The 13,409-nt window shown below is 45.0% G+C and overlaps 1 protein-coding gene across 3 annotated transcripts in view; it reads right to left on the bottom strand.

The window, feature by feature from the left end:
- The window catches only part of NELL1 (neural EGFL like 1), an 853,170-nt gene that overhangs the window by 769,160 nt on the left and 70,601 nt on the right, over positions 1-13,409 (bottom strand). For all 3 annotated transcript variants that reach the window (XM_082659859.1, XM_082659860.1, XM_082659861.1), the window contains exon 3: positions 2,146-2,296. In XM_082659859.1, the coding sequence (XP_082515985.1) occupies positions 2,146-2,296 (151 nt within the window). The remainder of the gene's footprint in view (positions 1-2,145; positions 2,297-13,409) is intronic.

The raw sequence follows: 13,409 nt of genomic DNA, 5'->3' as shown, positions 1-13,409 counted from the left end.
TCGATCCCTGGTCCAGGAAGATCCCACACGTCACAGAGCAACTAAGCCCGTGTGCCACAACTACTGAACCTGCATGCCGCAACTACTGAGCCCACGTGCCGCAGCTACTGAAGCCCGTGCACTTAAGAGTCCGTGCTCCACAACAAGAGAAGCCACCGCAATGAGAAGCCCGCGCACCACAACGAAGAGTAGCCCCTGCTCACTGCAACTAGAGAAAAGCCCGCGCGCAGCAATGAAGACCCAACGCGGCCAAAAATAAATAAATAAAAATAAAATTGGCTGGGAGGTTCCAGTTCAGGATGGTGACACAGGTAGATCCCGAGTGCACCTCGTCCTCCACACTAAGTCTACAGCTACCTATGGAACATTTTCCTCTGGAAAAAACCTAAAGGCTGGCTGAGCACATGGGACAAATGATGGGAAAAAAAAAAAAAAAAACTGCATCGAAGCAGATAGGATAGGGTGAGACATAATCTCACTGTAAACCCCAGCCCCAGTTCAGAGACCCAGAGTCAGTAGGGAACTTAAAACCCAAAGCTTCTCCTTAAGAAGCAAAGAGTTTGAACCCCACATCAGGCACCCCACCTCTTAACACCTGCACCTAAGAGACAATCCTCCACAACGTCTAGCTGCGAAAACCAAAGAGGCTCGTGTCCACAAGACCCACAAGGCTGTAATGACCTGAGAAAAGAGCTCACATACTGGGACTCACCCAGCTCGGGGCCCAGATCAGAGGAAGACTCTGGCGCCCAGACTTCACGTGAAAGAGGCTCATTTGCTTATAATAAAGCATTGGCCTGAGGGGCAGGCATCTAATCTAACACACACATCCAGGAACCTGCTGGAACCCTCTCCTGAAGGAAGACTGGCAGCCGTGACATCCTCCCTCTGCAAACTCCAGAGGGTCAGTATCTCCCAGAAGGGAGCTCTTACACCATGCGGTGCCCTGGTTTTTAGAGCTGCCACCCAAGGAACACCCTTGATTCCCTGGCTCTGGAGCCCAGCTCCTGGGTCCCATGGGACCAAAACAGTCGAAGAGACAGTCCTTGGCAGGCTGTCACCCCCAGCGCACTACACAGACAGCAGACTGAAATACCGCCAGTCTCTCTGAGAAAGAGATCTGTTTGCTTGTCCAGGAGCTTTGGTCTGGGGAGAAGGCTTCCAGCACGCTTACAGGGGCCAACAGAGGGGCTCTAAGGGAATGGAGGTTCGTGGACACAATCTTTCCCCTCACCCTCTGCTTTGCCACAGCTCACCAGTATATCCCAGAAAGGACCTTATACCCTTGTCTTAGATTATCTAATAATCATTACTTTGAACTCCCAAATAGAGTGACCTTTCTCAAACTTAAAACCATTATGTAGTTTCCCATCATCTACGGGGACTTTAGTCCAAGTTTTTCAACACAGCATCAGAGCTTTGGAATGATCTCGTTTCCACCTGCCTCTATGATACCACCTATCTCTGCCTGCCTCAAACACCTCAGCCCCTGCCCCACACACTTTGTGTCATCTACTTACCCACTTACCCGTTCCTTCCCCAAATCATCACAACCTCTTCCTTGAATGTTTTTCTTCCTATTCCTTACTCCTTCCCATTCAGCCTGTCAAATATCTACTCACTTGATTTCCTTATACAGTCATCATCTTCTCTGAACCCTTTCCTGGCTTACTACAAAGCTTAGCAGAATTGCCTACTACCTTTATTCCCTAAACACAAGCTTCCAGCACTGCATCTACAATTCTTCGTGACATTCATTTGTCCATATTCCCTACTAGCTTGTGTGATGCGATCCTTAGAATAAACTCTGTATTATTCACCTTAATGTTCCCAGCGTCAAGCACAGTTCCTGCATAAAATAAACACAATGAAGGCTTACTGGAGGTTCTTGGTAAATGTAACTTGCTTGATGGCCTAAATCTGATGGATAGCATGTGGTTTTATATGAGCAAAGTCTACCAGGAGATAGAAAATAGGTGAGAAAGACATCTTAAGGCAAAGTCAGTCCATGAATGTGTTCAACAGTCACGAGGCTTCAGCAAGCCGAACATTTTCCTGGAGCTCCGCCCTCTGAATTCCAAGGCATTTTGTACAGCCCATGAATGCTAGGTAGATATTTTTGAGAAGTAGAAAGCTCTTTCTTACCTGCGTTCCAGTTCTCGAATGGACAGTATCACTCCTGAACTGGATGGCTTCTGCTGTACAGTGGCCAGAAAGGTGAATTCGCTCTTATTCCGGAACAGCTGAATTAATTTGTCACTCACATGAGGGGCTGCGTGGATCTCCCTTTCTATATCTAGGAGTCAAGAAGGAACAGAAGGGAGAAAGAAGAGGAAATGGAGGAGGAGAAGAGGAAGGAAAGAAGGAATACAGATGGGAAAAGAGGAGAGGGAATACGAGAAGGAAAAGGAGAAAAGATGCACAGTTAAAAATGCCTTGTCCAGAGGGTCCACGGTACATTCTCCCTTTTCCCCTCTCGTCAGTAGTTTTCCGTTTTCAGGTGCCACCCACCACTCCACACGGCTGCGCGCATTCAAGGCAAAGCCTGGACATGCCGTCTCAGCCACCGTGCCCGCTTATCACTTTGACAAGTTCACAATTGGCCAGCCGGTGATTTTCTGACAGGAACTGTGATGGGACACGGAGCAATCTGGCCTGCTGCAAACAGATTAAGCTGCTGAAAATAAGGTGAGAGGCAGTCTGATAAAAGGGGTCCAAAATTCAGAGAATCCTGAGTCTAATAGGATCCAGGGCCACTCAGCAGTCTCTAATTTCCCTTTTCCCGTGGCCTCAGCTTCTTTCTCTCCACAATGCATCTAGGGAAACCCGTCCTTGCCTTGTACCCAAAAGAGATTTACTAGAGCTCATAATGCCAGACAATTGCTTTTGCTTAAAGGATAAATACAAGGCATGCCCATAATACATCAGCGTGCCTGGAATTCCTCTGTAAACATGCAGCGGATGACTGTCCTCGTGAAATGTTTATTAAAGTTGAGGCCCATTCAGCAGGCCTAGAGGTGTGCGAGTCCAGCTAATCCTGCTACTGGACAGAAATCTTTCTTTCTGCAACATCCGCATAATGAGAGACATCCCTCATTTCAGGCTCACCCTTGTCATGATAAACTGGGCATTACATCACTATTTTACACTACACTTTCTGGCAGCAGGAAGTGGGCACCAAGGGAGCTGAATTAGAGAAAACTATTCAGAGGATGACAAATGAACACCAAAGACGTGTTTGGTGGCCTTCTCTCATGCCCTGACCACGTCCTCTGATGGTATGGTAACTACTTGGGTATTTCTCCAGGACTGCCCGAGGAAGCTTTGAAAAACATAGGACTGCCTTATTTACAATAGCCAAGATACGGAAACCACCTAAGTGTCCATTAACAGATGAATGGATAAAGAAGCTGTGGTATATATATATATACCATGGAATCCTACTCAGCCATAAAAAAGAATGAAATATTGCCATTTGCCGCAACATAGATGGACTTGCAGGGCATTATACTAAATTAAAATAAGTCAGACAAAGACAAATATTGTATGATATCACTTACATGTGGAATCTAAAAGAAACAACAAACTAGTGAATATAACCAAAAAGAAGCAGACTCACAGATACAGAGAACAAACTAGTGGTTACAAGTGGGGAGTACACAGGGGTGGGGCAGTGGGAGGTACAAGCTATTGAGTGTAAGACAGGCTCAAGGATGTATTGTACAACACAGAGACTATAGCCAATATTTTGTAATAACTGTAAATGGAAAGTAACCTTTAAAAATTGTATTAAAAAAATTTTAAAAGAAAAACATAACTGCAAAGGCTGCATGGCCCAAGCAACATCACAGACTTGTATTCAGACCTTGAAGAACCTCATCCTGAAGAGTGGTTTTTAACAAAAAGAAATCCTTGAATTCTTGACCTCAGGCCTCAGTCTTCTCATCTGCAAAATGAGGGGCTTGGACTAGGCGATTTCTCAGGGCCTCCCCAGCTTTATCTCCTATAACTCTATACATTGCTGTTTCAAGTCTGCAGCACACAACACCAGTCTTGCAGCTGTTCAAGTCTAGGCTACGCACAGTGGGAAGCAAAGCTGGTCCTCTTCCAAGGAGGGACGCAACCCAAGAACACTGTACCCACAGAAAACCTACCTCAATGACATTTGCCTTTCTGCCCAAAGGCTTTCACTACTTTACTACTAAGCGGCATGCTGTCAGCTTCTGTCCAGGGCTGAGATGAGAGACAGCCACTTAGGGAATGCTTTTATGCCTTCTACAGAATCCTAGCCGAAGACTCTCCAGGATGATATTCAAAACCAATTAAACGTATGAACAAATCACTTTGTAAACTAGAGATCATTAGCCAATGTTTGTTAATGTTATTTTTATTATTACTACTACTGGGCAAAGAGCCTCATAATATATTTCACCTAGAATTTAGTGCCAGGAAAAAAACACTTGGTTCTTGAGATTAACTTTGTCGTTTACTTTTTTTTCCTGTTTGCTACTTCCTACTTTACCCATCAATTAGGAATCAACTGATTGTCGGTGGCTGCCCAGGGAGCTCATTAGAGGATTCTGAAGCTTCGGCCCAATGCAAAGAGGGCCATGACTGATCAGCAATGCCTACTAGGGGAGTTAATATCACATCAGTTATGGGTAGCCTCACCTCTCATTCAATTCTCCCTGGGGGAGTATCATCAAGCCAGATGGCCAATGACCCCCAAACTTATATCTGCAACCTCAACCTCTCCCTTAAGTAACAGACTCATATATGCAGTGTCCTTCTGAATATCTCCATATTCAGTATCTGAATATCTAACACCAAGTTGTATTCGCCCACTGAGCTCTTGTTCTCTCCCCCAACCCTCTCTTATCTCCTAGAGTTCCCAGTCTTAGTAAATGGAAACACCTACTTCCTCAGGCCAAAAAACTAGAAATTGTCCTCAATTTTTTCTTTTCCTACACGCTCCGTATTCAATCCGAGAGTGTGTCATGAGGGCTCCCATGTCTGGCATCTGTCCATTTCTTCCCAGCTGTACTCTTCAAACTCTTGTCCAAGCTGCCATCATCTCTCCAACTGCATCCTCACTGGTCTCCGTGTTACCTTCCCTTCTCCATCCTCCACACAGCAGCCCAAGTGCCCTCCTTAAGGCAGAAATCAGGATCATTTCCATCTCTTGCCTAAAACCCTCCAGTGGCTTCCCATCGCTCCCGGGATAAAATCAGGCTCTTCCGCATGGCCCGCACGGTCACACACAGATGCCTCTTGCCTACCTCTCCCTTCTCCCCCGCTCTCACTGCAAATGCAACCTCCTGGCCACTCCCTCCAACGGGGCCCCCATTAATGTCTAAAATGCCACTTTGGTGACTTCCTTCAGACCACTTATCACAGTATATGTATTGTGATCAACTATTTCCTTGTATCACTTACCATAATCTTGTTTCATGTTCCTTACCTTATTTCCTTTCTTTCCCCACTAGGATGAAATAGCTCTACCTAGTCAATTTTCGAGAAACACTAAAAATGCTAATGTGATGAGGAAGCATCAGTAAAAACGTGTTAGGTGAAGGAAGGAGGCCGAAGAATGGAGGAGAGAAATTAAACGAGGGTGTCACAAGCTCTTCTCTGCCTCATGTAGAAGAAATTTCACTTCCATTTTCCCTGACTTACAGGGTGAGGAGGGTGGTGATTTTCAATGTCAACAAACATATACCCGTGTTAACGCTGTGTCAGGTATCAGCAAAAAGGTAAAAACCGTTTCTGGCATCCAGGACAGCTACATAAGCAAGACAGTTACTTGGTGAAAACAGAGTAGGGCAATGCATAAAAGAAGGAAGGAAGGGACCCGGGGAGGCTGGGGATGACATCATACAGGACGCAACTTTGAGCCTGAGTCAAAAAAGATGAATAAGCATTTACTAGACAGGAGAAATAGAGAGAAGAGGGCATTCCTTGCAGGATCGCTGTGAGGCTATGAACACCCAGGTGTTTTCCATTATCCTGGCGTTTCTCTTTCTCTGCAAGCCTCTGTCACTAAAAGTCCAGCAGGAGAGCATCTACTCAACCTAACATTGGAGGGAACTCTCCACTGATTGGTGAGTTGAGAGAGCAAAGACAGCAGCAGCCAGAAACAGGACGAAACAGACACACCAGGGCAGCTGGCCTCAGTCTTGAGTGATGGTGAATTCAGGCGACGTCTCCGTAATCACAGCATGTGTACACTAAGAACCTCGACACGTGGCAGAACCTCCATATAGACATAGCACCTCCTTCTAGCCTGAGTCCCACATAAGCTTGTGGTTAAGATTGGCCCCGAAAGATAAAGCAACACTTGCTAATTTGAAAGGACAGTTGGCTTTTCATTTCTAAGTAGAGAGGAAATTTGCCATTTCAGAACTGCCAACTGTCCACAGGGCAATTCCTACTGTGTGGAGAGAGGCACATGTCCTCCTGTTAGGTCCTGGGGCCCTTCTTTGAGAACTTCAGATGTTATTGATCCAAGCACTTTCAAAGCAGCAGAAATCACAAGCAGAAAGTAATAGGGACACCAGAAGACTCCCACTTAATGTGTAAAGGATTTCTATCTCCATGAACAAGTTCACGATAATATCCCATTAAACCTCCATTAGCTCCAGGAGCCTGAATGATAAAAAGCAAACACGTGTATGGCTTACGATGGTGCCAAGCGCAGGGTTAACTGCTTTGCGCATATCATCTAATTACAATAATCTTAGGAGTAGCCATTATTATTTTTCCTACTTTACATATGAGAAAACTAAGGTTTACAGAATTTAAATGACTTTCTAAAAGACACTGGGCTAGGAGTCCACGTTCTGAGATCCCAACCTGGCAGCCTGGTCCCATATGCTACACTCTTCACTGTGCTATGTCTACTGTTTGCCAATATGTAGGACCTCAGGGCTTGGTGCCTGTGGAAAAGGGACAAACCATCATATACCCAGCGCCCGACACTGTATCCACTCGGGAAATATTTATGAACAATCTATTCGTACAACCCCTGAGCTAAATAACAATCCCCCATTTTACAGGTAAAGAAACTGAGACACAGAAGTTTTATGGCTTGCCCAAGGTCACACAACATGACTGGAGATAAAACTGAGTCTTGCCCCAGCAGAGGTGATCAGGACATTCCATAGCATTCGCCTGGCACTCCTGCTTACGTTTTCGTTCGCCTGTCTTTCCTCTCTCCCACCTGCTTCATCCTGCGCTCCAGCCACACAAGCCTCCTGCCTCTTCTTCCCAGGGCCATGTTCCTTCCCACCTTGGTATATTCTCATCTTCAGTGACCTCTCTTCTTTCTCTCTTCCGTGGATACCAGCTTAATCGTTACTCCTTCAGGCCCGCTTTCCCTGACCATCCCAGACCAGCTCGAATTCCCTATGTTGTCTTCACTGTACTTCTTGTAAATATCAAGTCTTTATGTGTCTAATCACTTTATTGTGTGTCATCCCTTCATTAATGGCTATCATGCCTACTGGACTACATTCCACAGGGAAGGTTTATCAACAGATACACTCAGCATGTTGCCTGGCACATGGTAGAACCTCGAAAAATGTTTGCTGCATTAATAATATTTCTTGATTCCAAAGCCTGGAACACAACGGAGGTTGTTTACCAAAGACACTCAACTATAACCCCAACCTGCTGAGAAAAAGTACATTAACATGATGAGCCACCTAAGGGTAAAGCCAGCTAAGCATCCTTAACTCCTCTATTTCGGGACTAAACCCAAGGAACCCTGTGACACATGGTATTAATCATTTTTATAATTACTACATGACTCAAAAAAGAGATTCAGGTGGCCCCATAATTTTACTCATTAGATCATCATGGTGGAGGAGCTAAGCTCTTCTGATAAATATTTTAAAATACTGGTAAGGAGTCAGAATGGCCATCATCAAAAAATCTAGAAACAAATGCTGGAGAGGGTGTGGAGAAAAGGGAACCCTCTTGCACTGCTGGTGGGAATGTGAACTGGTACAGCCACTATGGAGAACAGTATGGAGGTTCCTTAAAAAACTACAAACAGAACTACCATATGACCCAGCAATCCCACTACTGGGCATATACCCTGAGAAAACTGTAATTCAAAAAGAGTCACGTACCAAAATGTTCACTGCAGCTCTATTTACAATAGCCAGGAGATGGAAACAACCTAAGTGTCCATCATCGGATGAATGGATAAAGAAGATGTGGCACATATATACAATGGAATATTACTCAGCCATAAAAAGAAACGAAATTGAGCTATTTGTAATGAGGTGGATAGACCTAGAGTCTGTCATACAGAGTGAAGTAAGTCAGAAAGAGAAAGACAAATACCGTATGCTAACACATATATATGGAATTTAAGGAAAAAAATGTCATGAAGAACCTAGGGGTAAGACAGGAATAAAGACACAGACCTACTAGAGAATGGACTTGAGGATATGGGGAGGGGGAAGGGTAAGCTGTGACAAAGTGAGAGAGTGGCATGGACACATATACACTATGAAACATAAAATAGCTAGTGGGAAGCAGCCACATAGCACAGGGAGATCAGCTCGGTGCTTTGTGACCACCTGGAGGGGTGGGATAGGGAGGGTGGGAGGGAGGGAGACGCAAGAGGGAGGGGATATGGGAACATTTGTATATGTATAACTGATTCACTTTGTTATAAAGCAGAAACTAACACACCATTGTAAAGCAATTATAAAGATGTAAAAAAATAATAAATAAAAAATTCAGTGATGAACAAAGCCAACCATTTAAAAGTAGAGTTCAGAACTTCAAAAAAAAATACTGGTAAGGAGTATCAATGCATCCCCTTGTCACTAAGAAGTTAGCAAACAGTGATCACTCTCTCTTCAGGCTGTCCCCCTACACTGGCACTATAACCTACCAGTGGTCAATCTCCCCCCTAACCCTCATCCCTCCACCCCCATCTCAGTTGGATGCCTCATAATAAAGATAGGGGTAAAGCATGGATGCCAGCTCTATCTGAATCACAGGACAGGAGAACAACAACAACAACAAAAAGACTGATAAAGATTTTTTTAATAAAAAGACTGCATTGTATAAGCTACAAACTTGCAGTTATAAGATGAATAAGTTCTAGGGATGTAATGTAGAGCATGGTGACTATAGTTAACAATACTATACTGGCTACTTGAAAGTTGCTAAGGGACCTCCCTGGTGGCGCAGTGGTTAAGAGTCTGCCTGCCGATGCAGGGGGCATGGGTTCGATCCCTGGTCCAGGAAGATCCCACATGCCGCGGAGCAACTAAGCCCGTGTGCCACAACTACTGAGCCTGCGCTCTAGAGCCCACAAGCCACAACTACTGAGCCCGTGCTCTGCAACAAGAGAAGCCACCACGATGAGAAGCCCACACACCGTGATGAAGAGTAGCCCCCGCTCGCCGCAACTAGAGAAAGTCAGCGCACAGCAACAAAGACCCAACGCAGCCAAAAACAAATATATACATTTTTAAAAAAAAGTTGCTAAGAGATCTTAAAAGTCCTCATCACAAGAAAAAGAATTCTAATTATATGAGGCAATGGATGTTAACTAAACTCACTGAGGTAATCATTTTGCAGTATACATATATCAAATCATTAAGCTGTACACTTTAATACAATGTTTCATGCCAATTATATCTCATTAAAACTGGGTCAGGGAGGAGAGGAAGACTGCATCATATAGCAAAAAAGCTATCCAGGGAATGATTGTAAATTAGACTGTATACAATGGAAAATTACGTAGGATAACATAATATCAAAGGTACTAGAGTAACACAGGAAATTCCTAGGCAATAATGTCAAACAGAGACACAATTTTATGTAGAATGTCATACCAAGTATACAAAAAATGTATTTAGCGATGCATAGCAGAAAGATATGATGGCCTTCAATCAAAATGTTAGCATTGGGAGCTAATCTGGGTGACATTTTTCTCCTTTCCACACATCTCAATTTTCTAGATTGTATTATTTCCAGAATTATTGTAAGGAAAAAACAATCAGTTTTGTTATAGAAACAGGGGAGAAGTAAAGAGGGCATCCTACAAAAGAAGAAAATAAGCATAAACCACCCAGCTTTCAATCATGAAACTGCGTCTCTTTAAATTAGTGAGATCCCCCCTCCTCTCCCTCTAGCCAAGCTCAACCAGGTCTGGCTTCCCATGGAATAACACTCCCCTCCTTAAAGCAGAGGACTGGTCAGCTCCCCGAATGGCCTGCTGGGGCATTTCTCATAAGCTGAGACCCTCGGCTCATGACAGCTCAGGCTGATGGGACTGAGGTGCATTTTGGTAATAACTGACAGTCAAGTCAGGTGTCATTTTAATCCACACTCATGGTCAAGAGTCTGAGAACGCAGAGGTATGCCCACCACATGGTGGATGAAGTTGCACAGAAGTTTGTCAAGCACAGGCAAGAACATTGTTCCCAGCACGGGACGCTCTCTGAGTTGCTACAAAAGACATGAGGACAGTCCTGGTCCCAGCCCTCTGCGAACTGCTCACTCATCCATCGATCATTAGCTCATTAATTCTTCACCTTTAAAACGTTTATCGAGCACTCTTCTGAACCAGGCACTATGGACACAAAACTGACGAAAACACATCTTTTATCTGCCAGGGGCTAAGCATCTAGTAATAAAGACACAAACGTATGGGGCTTCCCTGGTGGTGCAGTGGTTGAGAGTCCGCCTGGCGATGCAGGGGACACGGGTTCGTGCCCTGGTCCGGGAAGATCCCACATGCCGCGGAGCGGCTGGGCCCGTGAGCCATGGCCGCTGAGCCTGCGCGTCTGGAGCCTGTGCTCCGCAACGGGAGAGGCCACAACAGTGAGAGGCCACATACTGCCAAAAAAAAAAAGACACAAACATAAATGAATGGGAACTGTTCAGTTGTTCAGCTCAGAGGCAAAAGAAAAGTTAGTATGCTCAGGAGGCAACACATGGCTGGAAATAACCTGGAGCAGGACCAGAGAGCTCCCCCTCAGAGACCTGATCCTCCCGATAAGGGACAGTGCGGGGCAGCGGTTAAGCGCTCAGGCTCTGGAGCCTGACTGGCTCATATTCCAGCTTCACCACTTACTAGTTGTGTGACCATGGACTCATTAACCTCTCTGTGCCTCAGCTTCCTTGTCTGTAAAATGGAAATAAAACTGCATCTGTCTCATAGAGATAGTATAAGATTCAAGATTCACACGTTAATCTCTTAAAACAGTGCCTGCCACGCAGGAGGAACAGGCCAACTGTTTATCTGGAACACAGCTGGGGCAGGCCCTGAGTCCTGGAGGATGGGGTGTACCAAGCTATGCCAGCCACCACCCTGCCAGGAGAGGCTTGGGGCTGGGGTGGATTATGGCTATGGCCCAGCAGGAGGGCAACGGGCGGGTCAGCAGGGGTTGCCAGCCATGGCTGGAGGCATGAGTGGCCAGTTCTCTCTTCTCTTAAACTAAAAAGTGGGCGCTCCCAGGTACTCCAATCTAGGTCCAGTCAGCCGACCGACATCCAAACATCTCTGAATTTTTGCTGTGTGCTGGATGTTGAGCTAAGGACTTTAAATATACTTCCTAATTTAATCCTCACAGCAGCCCAGGGATGTCAGTATTGCTATCTCCATCTTATAAATGAGGTACAAAGAGTTAAGAAACTTAGAAAGTTTCTTAACTTTCTAAGTTAAGAGTTAAGTATCGTTAAGAAAGTTAAGTATCGTCACTGGATTTCAAACTCAGATCTGTGTACTGCCAACCACGGCACACCACTGCCTCTGCCCTGTTCACCCACCTCAGCCCAACTGGTGTTTGAATGCCAGCTCCACCATGTAGCCTCTGTGAGAGGTTGGGTAACTCAGCTTCCTTCCTTCATCCTTGAGTTGCCCCATGCGTAAACACAGTGGTAATACCACCCACGGGCTCAGTAAGGAGTGATGAATACATGGAGTGTGCCTACCATATAGCTTGTGCGCCAGAAGTATTTCCCCTTCCCTGGCCTCTTTAGGACAGCATTTCCGAGACGCTTTGCAAAGGTGGCTCAGAAATCTACACACTGGAAGCCTGAGCTTTAACATTTGCCAATGGGTTCACACATGACCACATTTCATATTCATAATAACCCACTAGGTAGGCATTAATAACCTCCCTTTAAAGATAAGGAATCTCTGGTGTGTACAAGTTAAGTGACTCACCCAAGATCCTACCTCCAGCAAGTACAGATGTGTCTTCTGACTCCAGCTTCCCAGCTCTTTCTGTATATTTCTGTACGACTTCCCTAATCCCCAGACAAGGAAGAACCTTTAAACTTCTCCACTGCACTCCAATGCCAGGTCTCCCCTATCTAAGGGGCATCGCTCCTCCAAAACCCTAAACCGCCCCATATATTGAACATGCACTCTCTAGCCTGTTTGAAAAGTTTGGAGCAGTGGGCTAACATAATTATAATTACTTCCCTTTTGTGCACAGGCCTAATTCTCAGGCTTAAGAGAGACATTTTCAATGCTGTACTGGCCTTGACCATGCCACATCTACTCAAATTCAATAGTGAACAGTGAGGCATCATGTTCAACCGCCAAGCTCTCTAGTTTATGGTTATTCATTATAAATCATTTTTACATGTTGCTTCAAATACTGTTCAAGAATAAAAATCTGCTGGCATTGAAATGCAGTGATTTTAATATGCAAACCTCCTACAGAGATGATGTCTCATTTTAATTATTGTTTCGGTTTAATGGGTTTTCATTAAATTAAAGGATGGTGCAATTACGAGGGTGAACAGCTAATGTTTCAAAGGCAAGCTCCCGTGGCTCTGTGGGCAAAGAGATAGTTGTGGCATCTACAAGCAGAAAGCGACACTCTTCCAGATAAGCCTGTATTCCGCCTGATGGAAAACAGCGCTTTCTTTTCCCAGCTTTCGCAACAGAGCTGGCATCTCATCATGGTGATAGGCAGAGAGCTCTAAGCGTGTGTTTTACTTGAGGTATCTTAATCACATAACTCTTCTATCAGGAATCCAAGCACCCCTGTTCATGAGGCCAGGAAGTGCTCTTAAAAGCCCACAGCCCGCAAAGCTAGATGCCAAACCACAGGAAGATGCTCCTGATGTATCTGAGGTCTTCCCCCTCACATACAAGTGATTTACTTGGTTTTGTGGATGAGTGTCTGACTTCCCACCTCTGGGAAAGTGGTCCAACTTCAACACAGGCTGCAACGACCAAAATCATATTAATTAGCAAGCCGTCAGGAGCTCAAGTGAGAAACAATGTTGGTGGCCTCGGAGATTTCACCCCAGAAACTGCACAAATTTAGCACTTGGGGACCAACAGGGTAGCATTAGCTCAGAGGTGAAAGAATGAATGAGAAGTAAGGAATGAGGGGAGGGTCAGAGGTAAAATCTGCTTT

The sequence above is a fragment of the Grampus griseus genome, assembly GCF_964374135.1.
Source record: "Grampus griseus genome assembly, chromosome: 8".
Taxonomy (NCBI): Eukaryota; Metazoa; Chordata; class Mammalia; order Artiodactyla; family Delphinidae; genus Grampus; species Grampus griseus.
Note: the sequence above shows the minus strand (reverse complement) of the source record. Positions and strands in the feature narration are given on the sequence as shown.